At 43.5% G+C, this 23,343-nt stretch overlaps 1 protein-coding gene across 2 annotated transcripts in view; it reads left to right on the forward strand.

Annotated features, from left to right (window-relative positions):
- The window catches only part of LOC145353984 (bactericidal permeability-increasing protein-like), a 104,857-nt gene that overhangs the window by 39,270 nt on the left and 42,244 nt on the right, over positions 1 to 23,343 (forward strand). For both annotated transcript variants that reach the window (XM_080205045.1, XM_080205044.1), the window contains exons 2-6: positions 2,251 to 2,383; positions 11,178 to 11,292; positions 15,702 to 15,830; positions 16,959 to 17,114; positions 21,812 to 21,875. In XM_080205045.1, coding sequence (XP_080061171.1) covers positions 2,272 to 2,383; positions 11,178 to 11,292; positions 15,702 to 15,830; positions 16,959 to 17,114; positions 21,812 to 21,875 — 576 coding nt within the window. In that variant the 5' untranslated portion in view covers positions 2,251 to 2,271. The remainder of the gene's footprint in view (positions 1 to 2,250; positions 2,384 to 11,177; positions 11,293 to 15,701; positions 15,831 to 16,958; positions 17,115 to 21,811; positions 21,876 to 23,343) is intronic.

Here is a 23,343-nt window from a genome sequence, read left to right on the forward strand (position 1 = left end):
ATACCAAATATCATGATTGCTATGCCCATTTTCAAGAGATATCCAGTTTTCAGCTTTCCTGTTACAGTTTGTTTGTCTAATGTTACTTATCTGCGCCACTGATTTACAATGTTGCAAATAATGACGTCTTTTGAATATATTTCAAATCATTATAAATGCACTCATGCCCATCAATTTACCTACAAGTGGGCATATCCCTCTAAATTTGAGCTGGCAGACAGTCCATGCACATTTCAATTCAAAGAGGCAAGGGTATGGTGGGAGCTTATACTTATTATTCAAATGACCCAACTCCACAAAATCGTACCAGTGAGCAAAGTGGACTTTCAGCCACCAGCCAAAAGCTCTTGACACATATATTGCCTTGACTTCAATATCAAGACTTACATACTTCCTGAATTAGAATTGGCCACAAAAGAGATTTGGCAGCAACTGATTTTTTTTAAAAAAAGTTATTGCCAATCTTTATTTCATAGTCAGGGTACAAATGGGTAAAAAAGAAATAGAATGGCACAGGCTAAATCTATAATACTTCAGCTGATTAAAATCAGAGAAACAACTAGAAAGAAAATGTGAAGTTGAGTTCAAAGACTATCGCATGATTCAAATGATAATGTAGAGGGAACTGATTGAACACAGTTTGTATCCAACATACTCTTTTAAATGTTAAATTTCTGCCTGGATAAGATGATGTTATTCCTTGCCAGATGTAGATGAGGATGTCAGTTTCAAACCATTCTTACCATAGCAGAGCCCACACTGGCATTCTTAACCAGCATGTCTGATGTACAAAACAGAAATACAACACTTGCTACAGGGAATGCTCTTCTGATGTTGAATCAAAGGTGTAAAGCTACAACAATGTAGAGGACACTTTACTCAGACTAGTTCGTCATCGATATGACCAGAGGACATTGAATTACAGGGAAAAGGCAAATTGTTCAAAAGAGGGAATTGTTAATGTTATTTGGGTACTAAGGGACATGCAGGTAGTACAGAAAACCAACCAATCCCACAGTGAATAGCAGAAAGGTTTGAAGGGCTAAAAACCCTTTCTTACAATCTTGGAACCTGACCTGCAGCCTCAAAAGATGATGAAGACAGTGCTGCCAGTGGCCATCAAGGTGTTGGCAGTGCTTAATTTTTATGCAAGGCGTTCTGTAAGGATTCTTTCAAAGACTTGGACAATCCACGTGAGGTCATTGAAATTTTTATATCACTGCTTCCATGTACTGAGTTCCAAACAATAAACATTGATTTCTACAGACATCAGCTCCCACAACCTTCCGAGCAGTTAACTGGAGGACCTCCTTGGCCCCTGAGTGAAAAGAGCCTCTTACTTTTAGTCCAGCTGCTGCACCAGTGATTGCAGTGTGACATCCAAAGCACTAGAGGCACACTCTACTGCATCATTTTTGTTTGTTCCTAAAAGTCTTCCATTATTTCCAGAGCAGCTTTAGACCCTGCTGCAGCCAGAATATGCCTCATCCTGTTATTAAGTAGGGCAGGCAAGATTGCCGCACACAATCTTGGGATGTCTACAATGAGAGCAACCACTTAACAGAGCATTCAATGCTGGGCCACTCACCTAACCCAAGCAAGTGAGAAGGCAGCATGAAATTTTCCTGCAGAATAATCACACCCAAATGTGGACACTAACCCATTTAGCTCCCAAACAATTTACATTCGCTTTACATGTTCAACGTTAAAAAGCACATTGCCCAGTTTTGTGAAAAAGTAAAGCTTAACTAATCGTTAGAATCAGCACATGTATCAGAAACTCATCATTATATATTGGGAAACAAGAGTTCATGGAAACTTAACCACATAAACTGTAAACTCAATTTTGATGGTGAGGGAAAATAAATCTCACCAATTAATGGAAATTCGTTCTTACTATCCAAGGGAAACATTTAGATTTTCTGTTGGAATTAATTTCTTCAAACTTGAGCCAGACAAGTCTGTTAGTCACTTCAGAAACATTGTTTTTTATGCTGTGCCTTTCACAACCTCAGGGAAGCCCAAAGGACTTCATGGCCAATTATGTACATTTAAAATGCAGCCACTGTTGCAAAGCAGGGAATATGGTAGCTAAATAACACATACCAAGATCCCACAAACAGCAATATATTAATCACCAAATAATCTGTTTTAGTGATGTTGATTGAGGGATAAATATTCAAGTTTGGTGCGAAACTAGGTAGAAGGACCAAAGAACTGATGCGTGGTTGTTTTAATTTTAACCTATAGATTGAAGACTTCAAGGACACAATGAAGTGGGCTAGAGATCTTGTATTCTGCATTTCCATTCTCCACATAGTCAGTGTCTGGACAATTAATCCAGGATTTGAAGGAAAAATTACTACCAGAGGAATTAATTATGGTATGTGAGCGCAAATTTATATGCTTATACCTTAAATTGGAATGTCTGTACATATATGTAGCTCATTGGAAGTACCTAGGATATCACATATTTTTATAACACTTTTCACATCAACTTTGTATGAAGTTTGATGAACCGTTGCTCTAAAATCGTACGCATGCCTTATATTCATTAGTGGAATAACAATATGCCAATTGGAAATCAATATGAAACCAGGTAACTCTTACCTCCATTCTGCCTGAAATGCTTTTTAATGTTTAATTAGATTTTCCAATGCAGTGGTTAAGAAATCTTCCTCCTATAGTTAAACCGAACTTTCTGTAAATCATGGTTCTCCAACAATTCTTACTCACTCTCATTACAAAAAGTCAGCTTGCATAGGCAATGTCATGCCACCTATGAACTAAAATTTAATTTAATGCAACTTACAAAAGGAAATGACATTTGCCAGGATGGCCTATCCCTTTAGCACTAAAAAATGATAACAATAACTTGTCTATTGTATGGTCCTGATCTCTCCAACCAGTGAGAAAACAAAATTATGACTGACCTTATATTTAAGAGTAAACTACTATTTCTGTTTATTGCCTACTTCAAATTATAAATCAGCATGTAAAATAGTAATCCCAAACTCACTCAGTGAAAATTTAAACTATTTACTGTGGCCAACATAATGAATTTCTTTGTATTATTGGTTACAAAGTCTTATACTGTATATTTTGATGACCTTTTTAAGCTTGTAAAGCGAATTGAATGAAGCCTCAATTTTATCATCAAAGTCATTTATTCATTGTATCATTAATTACACATGAGCTTTGGAAATTGGTGGACAGGACAAAATCAGGTGGTCCTTGAAGTCTGACATATAGCATGATGGCTGGGCCATTACAGCACTGTAATCAGATTTTATTAATTTATTCTTATTTCTATTACCTTGTAAACTCAGGAGATGTTCCTGCTTGGCCCCTGCCACAGCCTTAACCTCAAAGAAAGATCATTCATCAGACTATCAGAGCTCTTTTGGAGTCACTCCAGCCCTCCTGAATAGTCCCATTGTAGTAAATCCCATAATTGGCCCAACAGTGATAACTTCTGTTTTGACAACAAGGATCTAAGGATAGGGTGGGGAGAGATTAGATTGACAAAAAATGGGCCAGCACATTGAAAGAGTTTAGCGATGATGTATGCAAAAAAAAGTTAATCTTGTAATTCCCTCATTTTCATTTAGTGGGAGATTCATAATTGCAAATTAGCTGTTTCGTTTATCAGAGAACAATTTGAACTGCAACTCAGAAGTAATTCATTGCTTTTAAAATATCTGAGGAGGATTCTGCATTAAATAAAGGCAGATCAATGTTGATTAGTTTCCATTTTCTTTCCCCAGTGATTGGGTTTGTATTCAGAAATAGGAAACTTGAGGCAGCCCTTGTCTCAATTTTGTCCTTCTTATTCTTCCTCTGAGTTCAGGTAATTATGGCATTGGGATAATAGATAAGGATATCAGATTAGATTTGTCAGAAATCAAACCTGTTCCTGGCTCTAATATCTGAATGGGTGTTTTAGTTAGATGAATGTGTATAAATAGCAACTTGTGGCTACAATTTCATTCTTTAATTTTAATTTTGAGAGCCACAAAAAAAAATCTTAGGAACATAGGAGCTGAAGTAGGCCATTTGGCCCTTTGAGCCTAGTGCACCATTCAATAAGATCATGGCGGATCTGGTTATGATCTTAGCTCCACTCTCCTGTCTGTCCCTAACACTCCTTGACTCCACTGCCTAACAAAAATCCAGCCTCTACTATTTTCTGGGGAAGAAATTTCACATACCAATAAATTGTTGGGAGAATAGATTTATCCTCATCTCTATCTTAAAAGGGAGGCCTTTTGTTTTGAAAATATGTTCCCTAGTTTTAATCTCCTCCACAACAGGAAACATTCTCTGGGTATTAACCTATCAAATCCCCTCAGGATCTTATGTGTTTTAGTAAGACCACGCCTCATTCTGCAAAGTTCAAAGAGGTGCAGGCCCAACCTGTTCAAATGTATCTTCATAAGACAACCCATTCATCCCAACAATGTGTCCAGTGAGCCTCCTCTGAACTCCTTCTAAAGCAATTACATCATTTTGTTTTAAAATAAGAAGACCATAACTGCAAGTACTTCAGATGTGGTCTCACCAAGGCACTGTACAGCTGCAGTAAAACTTCCCTACTTTTAAATCCCATTCCTCTGGCAATAAACGGCAACACTCTACTACTGACTTTGTCAGGAACACAATGGATTTTTTAACGAAGAAAAACTGTAGAGAGGCCGGCAGCACTAGGCTGCCCCAATCCCTTTAAGTCCTCTACATGTCTTCAGTCTGACTTCTGCCCAAGAGAGAGCTCCACCTCCTGGGGTGTTTACTCTCTCTCAGTTCCAGTTGGTCCCCCAAGCCAGGTGACCCTTTTCTACTGTGTTACTCTTAAAGGAACGATCACCAAAGTTATCACATCCCTAGTCCCTTAAGTTTTTTACACAATCTTAAAAACTAGATTACTAAATCCCATATCTAACTAAACTAGTTAGACAATTCTGGGGGTTTTTTTTGTTTTGTGTAGAAAGGTGTAATTCTGTAGTCTGAGATGTTTCCAAAACATCAATGTTAACAGGAAATGCACTAGCAGGTACCTCATCTGCCACAGACCATTCATTGCTACTTGCTTCCAGGGAGACATCAGGGAGACACCGCTTTTTTCCTGTACTTCCAGTTCTCGGGGCTTGTTAGAGTGTAGTTTACTTCCGTACCGGAAGTTAGGCCAGGAGATAGTCGTTAAGGGGGAACGGGGGGTATAAATCGGATACTCACCCGGGGACCCACCTCATTGTTCTCTGGAGGATTGAACCTGGTGGCGGTGGCTGTGGCTGTGGTGAGTGACTGATTTAAAGTAAAAACCGCTTTTTTCCTGTACTTCCGGTTCTCGGGGCTTGTTAGAGTGTAGTTTACTTCCGTACCGGAAGTTAGGCCAGGGGATAGTCGTTAAGGGGGACCGGGGGGTATAAAAAAGGGGTAGCAGCGTACAGTGGGCAGCATCGGGAGCGGGCAGCGGAGTGAGTGGGAACTGAGTGAGAAGGGCTTTGGCTCGCTGGGCTTAGGCGAGAGTAGGCTTAGAGAAGGGGCGTTGCACATTCTACCTTTGGGCACTTACAAGAGGTTGGGACTTGGCAGGGAATATAGGGAGGAATGTAAGTTGTGTCAGGTGCCACATGTGGGAGTTCCTGGTGGTGTCACGTGTCCCCAAGGTCCACATCTGCAGTAAATGTTTAGAACTGCAGCGCTTGAGGGCCCGGGTCAGGCAACTCGAGGGGCATCTGGAAGATGCGTTTCTAGTCAGGGAGAACGAGGAGATAATGGCTGGGAACCATGAGCAGGAGGAGGTCTCAAGGGCTGAAGAGAAGGGAGGATGGACGACTGTGAGGAGGGGAAAGAGGAAGAAGAAGAGTAGTCAGGGTCCCCCGGCCTCCCCAGAGGCCCCCCATGGTTCGTCGACAGGGGTACAGAAAGATAGGCAGGAGGGGGAGACTGACTTAGAGGGACAGAAGGGGGCTGGCAAGGTGATAGTGGTAGGGGACGGGAGGATCAGAGGTATCGTTAGGAGGTTCTATGGACAGAGGCGTGACTCCAGGATGGTGGTCTGCCTCCCTGGAGCAGGGGTAAAGGATGTAACGGACAGGGTAGAGGGAATTTTGAATGGGGAGGGGGCACAGGCTGAGGTCATAGTACATGTAGGGGAGGGCGACATAGGAAGGAGGAGTAGGGTAGAGGTCCGTAGGCAATTTAGGGAGTTGGGGGCCAAACTAAAGAGTAGGACCTCCAGGGTGGCACTCTCTGGGTTGTTGCCCAATACCAGCAGGGCAAAGAATGACGAGATCATGCAGCTGAATGCATGGTTGAGGGATTGGTGTAGGGTAGAGGGCTTTACTTTTGTGGATCACTGGGAGGTGTTTAGGAGAGAAGGGCAATTGTACAGGAGGGGTGGGGAGAATTTGAACGGGAGGGGAACTAATGTCTTAGCGGGGAGGTTAGCTGGGGTGTTTATGAAGGATTTAAACTAATATGGAGGGGGGAGTGGGGAGGTGGCTGGGAGAGAGTCGGGTGAAAGGAAAAGTATCAGGGAGAAGGAGGTTCCGAGGGACACTTGTGGGTTGAACTGTGTCTGTTTCAATGCTAGGAGTGTGGCAGGGAAAACGGATGAGCTTAGGGCCTTGATGTTTGTGAGGCAGTTAGATGTGGTGGCTGTAACAGAGACATGGTTAAGGAAAGGGCAGGACTGGCAGCTGAATGTTCCTGGGTACAAGTGTTTTAGGTGTGACAGAGGAGGGTTGAAGAGAGGTGGAGGGGTGGCACTGTTAGTCAAGGAAAACATCACAGTAGTGCAGAGGGAGGACAATATAGAAGAGATAGGGATTGAGTCACTGTGGGTGGAGTTGAGGAATAAAAAGGGAGAGATTACGTTGCTAGGGGTGTACTATAGGCCACCCAACAGCCCGAGGTCAGTGGAGGAAGGCATTTGCAGGGGCATTTTGGATAGGTGCAGGAAGAATAGGGTGGTTGTAGTGGGTGACAATCTTCCTGGAGTGAATTGGAGGGGGCCTAGAGCTGGGGGTACGGAGGGAGAGGAGTTTGTGAAATGTGTTTTGGAAGGGTCACTAGAGCAGTATGTAACTAGTCCGACTAGGGGAGGGGCTATACCGGATTTAGTGTTGGGTAATGAGCCGGGGCAGGTGGTTGAGGTAGAGGTAGGCGAACATGTGGCTAATAGTGACCACAAGTCTGTCTACTTTAGGATAAAAATGGAAAGGGACGAGTGCCGGCCGAACGGGAGTGTGCTGAACTGGGGAAAGGCGAGCTATGGCAGGATTAGGAGGGAGCTGCAGGACACTGATTGGGAGGGACTGTTAGCTGGCAAGTCCACGGTTGGCAAGTGGGAGGCTTTTAAGGGCAAAATGAAATGGTTGCAGGGGAGGTATGTTCCGGTTAAGCGGAAGGATGGGAAAGGTAGGATTAGAGAGCCGTGGATTACAGGGGGTATTGAAGACTTGGTCAGGAAGAAGAGAGAGGCGTATGTTAGGTCGAAGCGACTGGGTACGGAGAGTGCGCTGGAGGAATATAGAGAGAGTAGGAGGGAGCTAAAAAGGGGAATTAGAAGGGCGAAGAGAGGGCATGAAATGGCTTTGGCTGGTAGGATTAAGGAAAATCCGAAGGCATTTTATTCTTATATTAGGAGCAAGAGAGTAGTTAGAGGGAAAATTGGTCCTCTTAGGGACAAAAGTGGGGAGATATGTATTGAGTCGGAGGGAATGGGGGAGCTCCTGAATGAATACTTTGCGTCGGTATTCACAAAGGAGAGGGGTTCGGAATCGTGCGGTCTGTTAGAGGGAGCTGAGGATCAGCTGCAGGAAATATCTATTACGAGGGAGGAAGTGCTAGGGCTTTTAGGTAGCGTAAGGACGGATAAAGCTCCGGGGCCTGATGGTATTTATCCCAGGCTGCTTAGGGAGGTGAAAGATGAAATTGCTGGGCCTCTGGCGCAAATCTTTGTCTCTTCTTTGGACACAGGTGAGGTCCCAGAAGACTGGAGGGTAGCAAATGTGGTACCGCTGTTCAAAAAAGGTAGTAGGGATAACCCTGGAAATTATAGGCTGGTGAGTTTGACATCGGTGGTAGGGAAATTAATGGAAAAAGTACTTAGGGGTAGGATGTATGAGCATTTGGAGCGTTGCGGTCTGATTGGGGATACGCAACATGGCTTTGTTAGAGGGAGGTCTTGCCTTACGAATCTGGTGGAATTCTTTGAGGAGGTGACAAAAACGGTTGACGATGGGAGAGCCATTGATGTCATCTATATGGATTTCAGTGAGGCGTTTGACAAAGTCCCTCATGGTAGGCTGGTAGAAAAGGTTAAGGCGCATGGGATACGAGGTCAGGTAGCTAGGTGGGTTGAGAACTGGCTGGGTAATAGGAGACAGAGGGTAGTTGTGGAGGGGACTTTGTCCGGCTGGAGGCCAGTGACCAGTGGTGTGCCGCAGGGCTCAGTACTGGGACCTCTCCTCTTTGTAGTCTACATAAATGACTTGGAAGAGAGCGTAAGTGGTGTGATCAGCAAGTTTGCTGATGACACCAAGATGGCAGGGTTGGTGGGTATTGAAGTGGATTGTGAGGTGATACAACAGGATATAGATAGGCTGGTGCATTGGGCAGATAGGTGGCAGATGGAATTTAATCCTGACAAATGCGAGGTGATGCATTTTGGAAGGAATAATGTAGAGAGGAGCTATGTGATTAAAGGTAGACAAATTAGGAGTATAGAAACACAGAGGGACCTGGGAGTGCAGGTTCACAAATCCATGAAGGTTGCGACACAAGTGGAGAATGTTGTCAGGAAGGCTTATGGAATGCTAGCCTTTATAGGAAGGGGTATAGAGTTTAAAAGCTGTCGTCTAATGCTTCAGTTGTATAGAACGTTGGTTAGACCGCATTTGGAGTACTGCGTCCAGTTCTGGTCACCTTACTACCGGAAGGACGTGGAGTCTCCGGAAAGGGTGCAGAGGAGGTTTACCAGGATGTTGCCTGGCATGGAGGGGCTGGGTTACGAGAAAAGGTTGGAGAAACTGGGACTGTTCTCCTTGGAAAGACGGAGATTGAAGGGGGACATGATAGAGGTATATAAGATACTGAAGGGAATAGACAGAGTCAATAGTGAGAGACTGCTCCCTAGATTGGTTACAAATACAAGAGGACATGATTTAAGGGTGAGGGGTGAGAGGTATAATTTGGATATGAGAGGAAGGTTCTTTACGCAGAGAGTTGTGGGGGTATGGAACGCGCTACCGAGTAGGGTGGTGGAGGCGGGAACGTTGGACTCGTTTAAGGTTCAGTTAGATAGGCACATGAGTGAAACGAGGATGGAGGGTTATGGTAGGGGTTATTAAATAAGGGTTAGAACCTCGGGAGACACCGGAAAGGCAGGCTTGTGATTAACGTTTTTGTCTTTTATTCCGCAGGTGGAGGTCCACCTCGTTGTCAAACGAGGGGCATGCACACGGTGGGTCGTGCGTGGGCTACTCTTGGAGGTTCCGGGAGTGGCCTAGTACTTCGTGTCGGTGTGTGTGCTTGATCCTGGACCGGTAGACGGGCGCCGCAACAGCTCGGTGACTAGCACTGCTAGCTGTGCAGATACATGGATTTGGGCCTGTGTCTGTGGGAGTTTGTGCATTCTCCCTGTGGATGCGTGGGTTTCCTCCGGGCGCTCCGGTTTCCTCCCACACCCCAAAGATGTGCTCTTAGGCTGATTGGTTTTACCAAATTGACACTATTCTCCCCTGAATCTGGCTAAGTCAGGGGTTCTATTTATAGATACGCAGGGTAGAATAGGTGTAGGGTGATGCGGCGGCGTGGGCTTGTTGGGCCGAAGGGCCTGTTTCCCGTGCTGGGTTGTTCTTTGTTCTTCTTTGTTCTTTGTATGTCTGTAACATGTCAATCAGGTACTTCGGTGCTCACAGATTCAAAGATATTTCTTGATGGCAACACTGACTGCTGGAGTGCCTCTCGTCCTCAAGTGATCTATATGTTTACGAACGATCCTTCCCTCCAGGTTGAGGATTTCTTTTTAAAACTTTGGAATTTGTTACCTATAGTTTCTCAGTGCAGGGACCGCTACCCAGAGCCCACCCTCCACCCCACCCAGGCATTGCTTGTATCAGGAACTCAGCAACCTCAGCCTCTTCACTTTCCCATACTCTGTAGACCAAGCTACAACTCCTTGGGATAATTTTTTAAAAAATTATTCTAAATGCTGCTCTTTTTATTTAAGAAAAAAACTTGCAATAACTTTTTGTCCTTTTTAAAAAAACTTAAATTCCATTTTTCTTTAAAGACAAGATCACAGCTCTTAGGGATTTCACAGCCTCGATGGAGCAAGATCAGAAATTCCTGCCTGAGGTCAACAGACATTTTTGTTGTCTGCCCCTCGCCTGCTCCGATTCTGTGGCAGGCAGGGCGCTAGAATTCCGGTGCTTGCTTCTAACGGTTACTTTTCCTTTTTCTTTATGTATTCTATAACTTGTGACTCTACTGGCCAATTCAGGTCTGTTCTGCAGCTGTCCCTCAGGGTCTGGCAATATCTCAACATTTGACTACCTACACCTGTCAGGACACAGTCAGTGTCCTCAAAATCCATCCCATCCGTGTCACCAGTGTAAGGTGTGCACACTACAGACTTCATCAGGTACACACAGGGTATTTATTAACGAGGAAAATCTGTACAGAGGTTGGCAGCCCACCAGCTGCCACAGTCCCTACACCTGACCCACACCTATCCATTTTCTTAGTTTTATTCCGATCGGCTGAAGAGCCCTGTTTCTTTAGCCCTGTTAACAAATGCCAAAGATTCCCAAAAATTGATGCAGGGCATCAGATACTCAAGGAGAGCGAGCTTATGCTGAAAACAAACACAGCAGATGGCAATCGAAGCTCCTTAACCACTGACAGCAAAATCCAATATATTTTCAAGTGCACCATGATACTGCCAATGCAAGGATTATTGAATCACAGAGTTTGACAGCAAAGGCCAAAGCGAGATAATAGAATCACGCCAGTTATGCCAATTGTGGAAATAGCTCTCTGTGTGGTTTTATGTGGGAGGGCGAATGAAAATTGCTGAAGACATTTGACAATCACAAAGCCCCATTAAGATTAAGGGCTATTTTGCCATTTCAAATTACTTGAAAAAAATCAGTCCAATTGTTTTCCAGGTTGCCAGATCGTAATGTCTGTTTTGCAAAATAGATTGTTCAATATGAAAATTCCAGACATTTCGGGCATCAAACACACTAAGGTCTTACATCAACTTCAATACAACATAGAGAGGTATGTTAATTACAGTTTTTTTAATAATAATAGTCTAAAGGAGGTGAGTGGATCATATTATTATTCTTAGTATATGTTATCAGAGACTCCGCTTCCTTAAACTCGACATATCGTCAAGGACAAGCATTACAAAAAATGACACTCATGAGGAAATAGCATTTTAATTTGATTTGATTGGATTTATTATTGTCACGTGTATTAACATACATTGAAAAGTATTGGTTCTTGTGCGCTATACAGACAAAACATGCCATTCATGGAGAAGGAAGTGAGAGAGTGCAGAATGTAGTGTTACAGTCATACCTAGGGCATAGAGAAAGATCAACTTAATGCAAGGCAAGTCTAGTCAAAAGTCTGACAGCAGCAGGGAAGAAGCTGTTCTTGAGTCGGCTGGTACATGACCTCAGACTTTTGTATCTTTTTCCCAAAGAAGAAGGTGGAAGAGAGAATGTTTGGGGTGCATGGGGTCCTTAATTATGCTGGCTGCTTTGTCAATGCAATGGGAAGTGTAAAAAGAGTCAATGGATGGGAGGCTGGTTTGCGTGATGGATTGGTCTACATTCACGGCCTTTTGTAGTTCCTTGTGGTATTTCAAAAATACAATAGCAAAAGCTACTCTTTTTTATACTTCAGATTCAATAACACTGTAGGTGGTAGTAAAAGTTGTTGGGTTTGTTTCTGAATCAAGGACTGAGTCAAGTTAACATCCCCTTACCTTCAACGTTTGGTGTCTATATATTGAAATCCCCTTACTGTACAAGCTTGACATAATCATGTTTCCAGCAGCACCATCATATACGAAAGAGTAATTCATTTTCCAACATTTTGTATCTGTAATTGTTTTGTATTTGTTGAAATCTAAGTGTCTCAATATTCTCTGGTGAATATTAAAGTTGGTTTAAGTTCAAAAATTAAAGTTCCAAGTAGCATTCTTACTGTGTCATTGGTTCATTCAGGGTCAATGCTGGATAGCTTCCTTTCTCTGTGGTAGCAATGTAAGGGGTGGCTTCTGATAAATCTGTGCACAGTGACACAGTGGTTAGCACTGCTGCCTCACAGCACTAGGGACATGGGTTCATTCCCAGCTTGTCTGTGTGGAGTTTGCACGTTCTCCCCGTGTCTGTATGGGTTTCCTCCAGTTGCTCCGTTTTTTTCCCACTGTCCAAAGATGTGCAGGTTAGGTTGATTGGCCATGTTTTGGGGGGATTAGCAGAGTAAATATATGGGGTTACTGGGATAGCGTGGGATTGTTGTCGGTGCAGGCTTGATGGGCCAAATGTCTTCCTTCTGCTCTGTAGGGATTCTATGTTAGTAGACATTGAATGAAGTCAGAGTCCCTAGATCTTCCTTATACTATTACCAAATGTCCATATATATTCCAGCACACCTTTAAATATCTTGGCCTCAAATTTGCATAAGGGAATGAATTCCACCAGATGCCAAAATATGTGGGATCAGTGGGAGTGCACTTCATTTTTATGGATCTTACAGATACCACCTACTGGGGTTGCATCTTGGGTGTCCTTTCACCCAAAGGCTGTAAACTCTTGCACTTGCTTCTCACCACTCACAGAGAAACTAATTTTCTCACCTGACCAATAGGTCTCACTTGCACTGGCTAGAGTTACATCAGCCCTCTGAGTTAACCAGCCTTCAGTACCCACTGAGATCAGGGCTAATGCTGTTGCTTCATGGCAGGGAACTATAAGTTCAAGAGGTTTTTCTCAATCAAGGTCCCTTACAAGTCCTTGTGTTGCCCAGGATTGAGCCTAGCAAGCTCAAGGCCCATTTGCAGGGCTATCTGCTCCACACCCACCAGCGTTATGTGTGACAGAGTGTGCAGATTCTGGGCCCTTTTCACTAATGGCTAAAAGAAAAGTACATTTTTTCTGTTCACGTAAGTCAGCCTTCCTTCGTGAAGTAAGAGAATTTTTCTGGCCATTAAAGTGATGATGTTGATGCTAAAGAGTGAAACAAATATTTCTCTAATTTTTCACATTCAGGAAAAGCACGAAGACCATCTAGCTCAGGTATAATGCGGTGCAGATGTTATATAAACCTTCCTCCAGCCTGGTCCAAACAAGCCTTAACTGCAATCTCAGAGCAGCGCTAGAGTAATTTTATTTTTCATTTCCTTATCAAGCATTCTAATAAGCTACCAAAGATACATAATTTAGCGTCAATTTGTTCCAAATTTATGTGGCGTTTTTGCAGAATGTTTAATTGAAATTGTATTCAAAATATTTTACAACATTGAGGAAGGTCAGTCAGCCTACCACACTTGTGCCAGCTCTCTCAGATACCACAGGATCACATTGTCCTACCTTACCCCCTCATCATTTTATTTCTTTTTTTAAATGCATTTGCACTACCCTTTAAAAGCTATCATAACTTACGCTTAAACTGTTTCTGACAAGGCTTGTTCTCATAGCACATGACAAATAATTCCCTACGTGATTTGTTGTTTGTAAATGATTTATGCCCTTTAGCTACCTATTCATCAAACCTATAACTAGTTTACCTCACCTACAGCCATCATCACCCTGTGCCCAACTTCCTCTTAATCTTATTTGTTCCAGTGAAAACAGTCCCACTTTTTCTAGTCTCTCCTCACAACTAAGGACAAAATCTTCTGCTTGCTTTCTGAAGTATCATGCATAAAGCTAGATATAATATCCCGGACGTCTCCCTTTCTCTCTTGGCATATTCAGGGTTACCAGCCCAAGCTTTGGACTTGCTTCAGTGAAATAAGAGGCTATCATTTATTATTTGGCTTTCTAGATCTTCCTTCATGTGGCTCGGTAGTATAGTAGTTAGCACTGCTGCCCCACATTGCCAAGGACCCAGGTTCAATTCCAGACTCGGAGTTCGCACATTCTCTCCGTGTCTGCGTTGGTTTCCTCCAGGTGCTCCGGTTTCTTCTAACAGCCCAAAGATGCGTGAGGTAGGTGGATTGGTCATGCTAAAATTGACCCTAGTGTCAGGGAATTAGCAGGGTAAACATATGGGTTATGGGAATAGGGCCTGGGTGGGATTGTGGGTGGTGCAGATTCGATGGTTGAATGGCCTTCTTCTGCACTGCAGTTGCATGCTGTTGCATTGGGCCCTCAGATTAATTTGTCCTTGCCAAATGAGTATCGTGTTATAATTTCAATCTTATTTTTGAGGGTTTCATTTTCGGAGCGCTGTGCTGAGCCACCCTGGACCGGTCTGTGAAGGTCATTATGCTGCATGATGCACCAGTGTCTATCTGACATTTTTTGTTTACTCTGTGGTCATTATTGTAACAGTGATAAACTATTTGTCCCCTATAAACTTGTTGGACCCAACTTTGTTATACTGTACACAATTCTTCATCAGACACATCTGCTGAAATCTCTGCTGTAGCCATTTGTATTGGCTTATTTTGCTTCTTTGGGCCAAACACTTGTGCTCAAAATGATTCTGCTTCTTGCAATGTCTCTTTTTCTCCCGCATAAAGTTTGCAAAGCCAGGAATGTCCCATCTCTATCGTGCTGACCCAGGAGATAAAATCAGGCCAAGCATAAAGATCCTAAATTCGAAGCATTGAGGAACCATTCAGTGAGATCAAGAGAAAGGAAAACAGGGCTGGAGCAGGAAGTCAAAGCTTACAGATGGTGAATAGTGGAAAGTGGTGGGTTAATTAATTAAAGTTGAAGGCAACAATAGTAGAGAAGAGCTTTGTTGGGGAGGATACAGATAATGTTGCTGCTCAGTTCAGATCATATTTTGTTTGGGAGGAGAGAGAAGCAAACATTGTTGTTAGCATTGGAGTAGGGTTTATGTCAGGCGGTTAAAAAAAAAGCTTAAGGCTAGAATTCTCCAATTTCACCCGTGGCTGGGATTTTCCAGTCCTGTTGTGGTGAATGGAAAGTTGTCTAAGTGCCAAGTTCTCCGTTCTCACTGGCAGTGGTCACAGGGTGTGGAAAATTCTGGCTTAACTCTTTCCAATGTTCAATGGAAGTTTTGACTCATCCAAGCCTTAGGCCACATTGTAAATTCTCCCATTTGGCCAGTTATTACAGTCCTGCAGAATTGATTGGAGAGTTAAGTGGCCTGCCGCATCCATTGGGCAGAGACACACCACAGAGGGGCCATAGAATCCTGGTCTAAGGGTGCAATTTTAACCTAACATGCGCAGAGGGACTGATGGGACTGGCCACTCATTTAACATTTTACATGAAACATATAAAAATGTATTCCCTGAACATTGAAATTCTATGTAAGTATGAGAGTAAATTAATCCACTTGTGCAAAGATGCATATCTATTTCCTTAGTGAGTGTCATGGAAGTAGCCCCAGTGGAAATCAAAGCTGAGGAACTGTGTACCCATATTGCTCAAATTATAAACACAATTCATCTCACAGAATTTTTTTTCCCCTTCCAGGGTTACCATACGTAATGTGAACTTACCAAACACGAATATCATCCTAGTCCCTAATATGGGACTGAAAGTTGCTATGTCCAATGGTTACATTGAGACGAATGGTAGCTGGCAGATCAAATCAAATATTTTGTAAGTACTCATTACCTTGGAAGAAAAATTACATAATTTGAAATTATTTCTCTTGGAGATTTATTTGCAGCATTATTGTTGAATTAAGTCATTCCAAATACATCGGTGTATACGCTGAATACACCAGATTTGACCATTGCCTCATTTTCAATTAGTGGTTGAGCCTTCTCCCAACATATTTGCAATGTTTGAAAATCCAGTACAAGTTTGGCAGTAAAATAGGGTAGGATCGAGATTAGCCATGACCAAGCTTTATCTAAACATTTTTGTATGGCCTTGTGAGGAACAAAGTTTCTGGCTATCCCAATAAAGCTAGAGAGATATGGAAGGCAGTGCGGCTGGAGTCAACATCGCAAGTACCAATGTCCCTGGTCAACCAGATGTCCAGCTGATCATTGATGAGTGGTCTACCAGGCCACTGAAATGCAAAATTGAGGCCACCTAGAGATCCAAGTCTGCTTTGTGGCTTTAATTCTCAATGAAAATAATTACATTTTTTCCAATTTATTAAGATGCAACATGAACTTGTTTCTGGTTAAAGCAGCAAAAGTTTTCAAATCTCTGGGGGTAAGTGAGCAACCCTTGAAAGACAACAGTGGTCTACTCTGCTACCATTGGCAGTTAATTTAAGAAACTTTGCCACGACCTGAGCATCTTTGGTGTCATTATCATTACCCTGGATGAGCTCACCTCAACCCTCTAGCCAGACTGTGTTTATCACATCTTCTCCTGAGGCCAACAAGCCAAGTGTTCAGAAATAGATATGTGTACCACAGAGATTTTAGATATAACAAATTTTCACATTTCAGAAACTTTCAACCCATGGAACATAAGTCTCTAGATTTAAATCAAAGCTGAATAAACATAGCTGTGACTTAATGCCAAGGGAATTCTTTTAATTTTATGGCCAAGTCTTTGAAGTTTTCAGGTAACCTGAGAATGCAACAGTAAAGAAAGATATCAATGTCAGGATATTAGAATCTCTCAGCAAATGTAGTTTAATGATTTATCCAGCAGAGTGATTGAGTTTATTTCTTTTCTTGTTAACCTGCAAGATCATTTTGAGTATTCTGTTCCAGCATCAATTAACATCTGGCTTTTATCATTTTTACCTTCCACTATCTGTAGCAGTACTAGTGGTATGCTAAAGGCACAAGTCAACAACATTGCTGTCTCATTTCACCTTATGTTTGGCAAAGATGATACAGGCAGGCCAACTGTCTCCATAACGAATTGTGCAAGTTACATTTCAAAACTCCATATTTACGTTTCGGGAAAAGCTAGGTAAGTGTCGTTCTGTGATTTTGTACTTAACTGTCATACTTTATCATGTGTCGAATAAATGATTGTGTTTTCATTACAATTTTCAGAATTCTGCCCGAGCTGCTAAGCATTTCCAGAATTTTCTGTTCTTATTCCAAATTTAAATGATAATGTTGCAAACCCACACCCAAAGCCTGCAGCTGTATAACCCGACCATGTACTTGTTCTATGAGGGTACAGAGTGTGTATTGTGTGTCTGCTATGAGTGCAGTCAACAAGGCTGAACATTTACCATCATAGATTTTTGAAAGATTGATCCACGGTTGCCACCTCTAAGTATTGATTCCCCATTCATCTATCCACATATTTAGACTACCCTGTTTTTCAATTCACTGCAGTCTTTCTTGTCTCTCTGTGTTTTTATACAGCAATATGCTCATGCTCTTCCACTGCCTCTTCTATTCTTCCTAAACTCTAAATATACTGTTCTACATGATTGTTTCTTCACTGCACTCTAACCATCAAAATAGAGGTTTATTGTACCATTTCTTTTTATAAGTCACTTATTGCCAGATTTCTGAACTCTGGTGTTCTTTATCTTCCCCAAGCCATCTCTACCTTTTATTATTTTCAGGCTGATGAATACACAGTTTGACTCCACCGAACCAATACCTTCTCCCCCATTCTTACCATCCTTAATAATGTCTAACATGGATTCTTAGCTCTTCACCCACGTTAATTTAATGAAAAACAATGATCCACTCATCAGACTTTTCATTCCCTTCATCCCTTAAAAAGATGTTCAGGTTCAGTGGATTGGCCATGTTAAATTGTCCATTAGTGTCCCAAGATTTGTAGTTTAGATGGATTAGCCATCTGAACTAATCTAATGGAAAAGGAAGAAAGGGCCTGGGTAAAATACTCTGTCAGAGAGTTGGTGCAGATGGGCTGAATGGCCTCTTCTACACTGCAGGATTTCTGTGATTCTAAGTCACAGCAAACAATATAAAAGAGAAACAGATCTTGTTTTTCACTGGGGAAGAAGAGAGCCACCCATCACTTTCACCTGAATTGCATTATGTGTAAGTAAGGATGAGGCAGATTTTCTTGCTGTTAATCTCCAAAACAAAATGGCCATGATTTTACCATTTCGCACCATGGCCAAAGCAAGCCAGTAAGATCATGAGAAACAAGAAATTGGGTTCATGCACAATTGCTTGCCTCTTGCAATCTTACCAGCACAGGATATGTGGCTCGACCAGCCTTGCACAGAGACTGATCTCAATATTAACTTTGATTTAAAATCAAATTTTAATACCACAAGTGAGCCTGGGATACAATTGTTGCCTCTGCGGTCTTGCTGGTGAAGGTTCACTCCAACAAGAATCACATTTAGTCCCTATCAATGGGGACTATGAGATGTGAGAGCCTTGCTGGTAGAACTGTGGACCGTTGTGACCACCCAGGTGGTCCGGGGCAGGGGCTTGCTCTTGGGCAGTGCCAATCTGGCACCCTGACAATGCTAGCCTGGCACACTGGGCACCAGGGAGTGCCAAGGGGCCTAGGCCTAAGGGGGCAGAATAGAGGGCACAGGGCCTGAGAGGGGTCAGGCTAATCAAAGTGAAAAGATGCACTGTACACTCTGCAACAGTGATTGGGGATGGAGGAGGAACAAACTGTGCACTCTACAACTGGTGGTCAACTGGCCCATGCATGGGAGGTGATGGGTGGGTTCAGGCTGTGGAGCCCCACATGGTGGAGGGGGTGAGGAGGAAGCAATGGGCCCATATGGCATGGCATCCAGGGGTAGGAGTATTGGATGGCCTATGTGGAGTCGGGGGGGGAGGTGCAGAGGCTGTGGTAGCTGGTGAGTAGGTGGGGGGAGGGCCGAATCAGCCATGATGGCCAGCTATAGTTGGGGGAAACAATGAATGATAGATCTCTGTGTTGACAGATCACAGAGATCTGAGTTTGCACGACTGCACCCTCTACTGCTATCTGCCAGTTTTTGGTGAGCTTAGGCCCTGTCCCTGCTGGCGGAAAACAAATTTGGCTTCATTTTTTGACAGCAATGTAAGATTCCACTCCAGAAAAGTAGTGTGAATCTCTCCTGTTTTAATGCTCATTTGGCACTTGGAAATTTTATTGGTAAGATTACCCCCAAAATGTTTCCATTGCAAGAATAAGGAAAACAAAATGGTCATACGTAATGCCAGTTGTCCACCCCCATTATGTTGCCTGAATTTCTCAGGCTAATCCCAAGGGAACAGAATAAACTTGCATCACCTATAATCAGAAACCAATGCAGCCATGGCAACAAGGCATGAGGGGGCTTCCCCCTTATGTTCCTGTTGTTGTGTCTGAGGTTAAAACCATTTCCAGTATTATTCCAATGCTTCAAGCTTGGACCTCATTGAGATTGCAGATCTAAGGAGGCCCCTCTCAGGTTTTCTGACCCTATTCCTCAGAACATAACCTTTGGGCTAGTGCCAGGAAGAAGATAAACCATATCACTGACCAGGCCCAATAAAATATTGGGAACACAAAAACCTGGGTACGTGGAATGTTTTAAAGTACAACTCAGCCCACACAGCACTCCTGTGAGAGGCCAGGAAAATCAGCTCATTATGCTTTTCCACCATGTCATATGTATAGGGAAAACAGTTAAAAGGTAGATTATCGTACTGTTTTGCACTGAAACATTTGATAATTATTTAACTTCCTATTATGGATGTCAAAGTTAGAGGAATTACTCTTGCAACAATAATTCAGTCAGGCTGGTGCCAAAATACGAGGGCACCAGATACAGTTGGTGGCACCTTCTGAAAAAGAGCATACAGCAAAGTCAGAGAGGCATTTAAAGTTGTCCTTGCCCCAGTTCAAAGTGCTGCTCCAAATCTTTAGAGCTGGAGAAATTGTGTGTGGCTGATGTTTTTAGCCATGACTGGATCTCCTGCCATAGAGCATACACACACCTGGGGAGAAAATCACACCACGTGCAAATAACCTGAACCTGAAACAGCAGGAGCTTGAGCGTGCGCCACTTAACTGTATAAGGGTGGGGAAGTGTGGATAATTGAGGCCAATACCTTTTAAGATGGTGTTAATTCACCAATGTACCTGTGCATACGCCAACCATTAGCATTTGGGAATTCTGGGCAATGACAATATTTGGTGACACAAATCATCACAGTAAGTATTTTAATGACCTCCCACCAGACCACCCAGTCAAGTGACTAAATATAACTTGCCCTCTACACCAGTTGTTGCTAGTACTAAGGACACTTGTGTCTGTATGCTAAAAATTACAATTTCCACTTCCTGTAGAAAGAGGCACTCATCAGACCATCACTAGAGAAACAAAAGGAGGAGAAATGGAAACTGTCCTATTTTGGTATTCCAACAATGGCTACATTTTAAAATTACTCATTGTATGTAAAGGAATTTGGAATGTCCTGAAATGAGATTACTGTTCTATAAATGTTCTAATGTTTCTTCTTTTAATCATTGACCCTAATTTTGAGCAAAGGTTTTATCGGCTTGACAGCGTAATGCAATTAGAGGCTGAAAGAATACAATCCGATCAGATTGTAGGGTGTCCGAGCAGATCATACAATCAAGTCCTTGGGGGCGATTCTCCCAGCCCACAGCACTGCTCCAGCAGCACAGCAGGCCAGGGGACATAAGCAGAGACTGTTTAGCAGGCTCCCTGCTGGGCACCATGGCCTCCTGGCTTCTCCAGCTACCTGATTTCTGGAAATTGGCGTGGAGCTGATTTGAATATTTAAATCCACATTTAAATCTTATTAGCAGGTCCAGGACTTCAGTCTCTGTGCCCGCTAGCCTCTCCCCACTGCTTGGAGTGGTTCACACTAGCACGGTTTACAACTGCTCCCCGCTGTGGGGCTGCCAGCTTCCCACTGGGGAGCTGGCAGCCAATCCCAATGGAGTGAAGGGAGGCCATGGAAGTCCTCAGGAGTCAGGGTAAGGGATGCATGGCCCTGAGAATTGCCAGCCTGTCCCCCTTGCATTGCCCAAGAGGCACCTTGGCACTTCCCACGGGACATTCGGCAGTTCCAAGGTAGCAGGGCACATTTGGGGGTGGCTGGGGGGGGTTGGAGCCTGTGGGGGAGATGGGGGGGGGGGGTCCCGCACTTGGGATCAGTGAAGGGGGAGGGTGGACAGCAATCGGGGTTGACAATTGGGTAGGGATGGGTTGGTCTGCCGGGAGGATTGGGGCTGTGAGAGGGTCGGATTGGGGCTGCTGGGTTGAGGGCGCTATCGAAGCAGGCCGGCGTCCTGGAGGTGCTCAGAGATGTCCGGAAGGCCAGCAATCAGGAGGTGCAGGGTTGTGGGATTGGCCAGTGATCGAGCTGGCCAGCAATCAGGAGGCCGGCAATATAGGGCTACTGCGCACGCGCCGACCTCCACTATGACAGATCAGCACATGCGCAGTGGCCCACTCAGCGCTATGCTGTCGCCCTCTGCAGCAGGAATAGGCCCTGCCCACTGATTTTTATTGTGATTCACGCGCTGGGTCTCTGTGATGTACAGAGAGTGGGAGATTCATTCCCAGTTAAAAAGAACAAAGGCTCCAGGTTTTATGCAAACCCGGCACTTCGAATTTTTTTGGGAGGAACTGGTCTGTATATTTTATGCTCATAATAGTAATTACATTTCTTACCTAAAACATTCCATAACTGTGTTTTTATATCCAGCTGGTTATACAATCTAATCATCAGATGGTATGAACCATCCTTAAGAAGATATCTGAATGACAAGGTATGATATAAAATATATTTAATGTCTCCAAAGTAACACATGGAGTAGAAACATCTCTAGACCTCCATCCATCACTATATACTGTTAACGTAAATAATACAGTTAAATTGGCAATTCGAAGATGTAATGATAAAAGAGAATACATTTTGTGCACTGCTTATTTGATATTTCAATCTGTTTGGAATAAATTCATTTAAGGTCAAGCTGAATAAACACATGAGGGAGAAAGAAGTAGAAGCGTGTGATGCTGGGGTGAGATGAAGTAGGATGGCTCATGTGGAGCATTAACAGTGGCTGTGCCGAATGGTCTGTTTCTGTGTTGTAAATTCTGTGATGTGGGGATGCTGGCGTTGGACTGGGGTAAACACAGTAAGAAGTCTCACAACACCAGGTTAAAGTCCAACAGGTTTATTTGGTAGCAAACGCCACTAACTTTCAGAGTGCTGCCCCTTCTATGGCCAAGATGACCAGGGAACATGCAGAGAGGTGGTGGAATTGTGAGTAAAATAGGTTTGGATGCTGGAGGAGGGTGGCTTTCTGAACATCTTCCCATCAGCACTTGTAAAATGCGAGCACTGAAATGGGTGCTGGACAGCACCCTAAGTGACCAATTAAGGGACACTTCCTGCTCTTCCTGCCACCACCGGCATGTACCAGTGGGCTGGCACTTTTCCATGTGAGCCGAGGTTTATCCTGGCAATCGTCCCGCTGGCCTTTCCGATCGAGCACACTGTGGCCCAAGGTGTGCCTCCTGGCATCAACAGCAGCCATACAGAATGATCCTCTCCATTGCCTCACACCAAACCACCCCATCCCCACCACCATCACCCATTTCCATTGCCTGACTGACTGACCCCAGTGAAAGCACAAACTCAGCCTAATTCTGGGGCCTCCGCCATGTGGCCTGTTGCAGTCCAGTATTGACCATTGCTGCCAGCGGCACTGCTAGGACCGAGGAGCTGCTAGCCCTTTGATTGTTTGGCAGCTCTTGGGAGTGGAGGGCGGGAGACAGGGTGGATGGTGGGGCAGGCGGTGGGGTGGGTGGGGAATGCCCCCACTTAATGCAACTAATAGCCTGAAGAATATAAAATGCAACTGGGGCTTCCTTAGCTGGCCATTTCAGGGTTGCCCCTGACTTTCCAGCTTGTGGGTGGGGCCAACTGCTGCCCCATGAAATTCCAGTCTGTGTTATTAAAAGTAAAATATATGGTCATTCATACAAGAGAGGAGAGAAATAAGAAAATGTTTCTTCTTTGCACAAGTTTTCATATTTTAAAGAGTATATGCAATTTGCCATGATAAATGAGGCATCTCCTAAAAAGAACATGTCGGAAAAGATGATCAGGAAGGAATCTTGTTCACTACTATAAAAGAACAAACTTCAGCAAAGATGTTTACTACATTAATAAACTGGGAAGGGTCAAATTTGCTGTGCAAAAGGTAATATTAAACAAAATAATATTAGTTC

The sequence above is a fragment of the Carcharhinus amblyrhynchos genome, chromosome 16 (assembly GCF_965287045.1).
Source record: "Carcharhinus amblyrhynchos chromosome 16, sCarAmb.v2.hapA, whole genome shotgun sequence".
Taxonomy (NCBI): domain Eukaryota; kingdom Metazoa; phylum Chordata; class Chondrichthyes; order Carcharhiniformes; family Carcharhinidae; genus Carcharhinus; species Carcharhinus amblyrhynchos.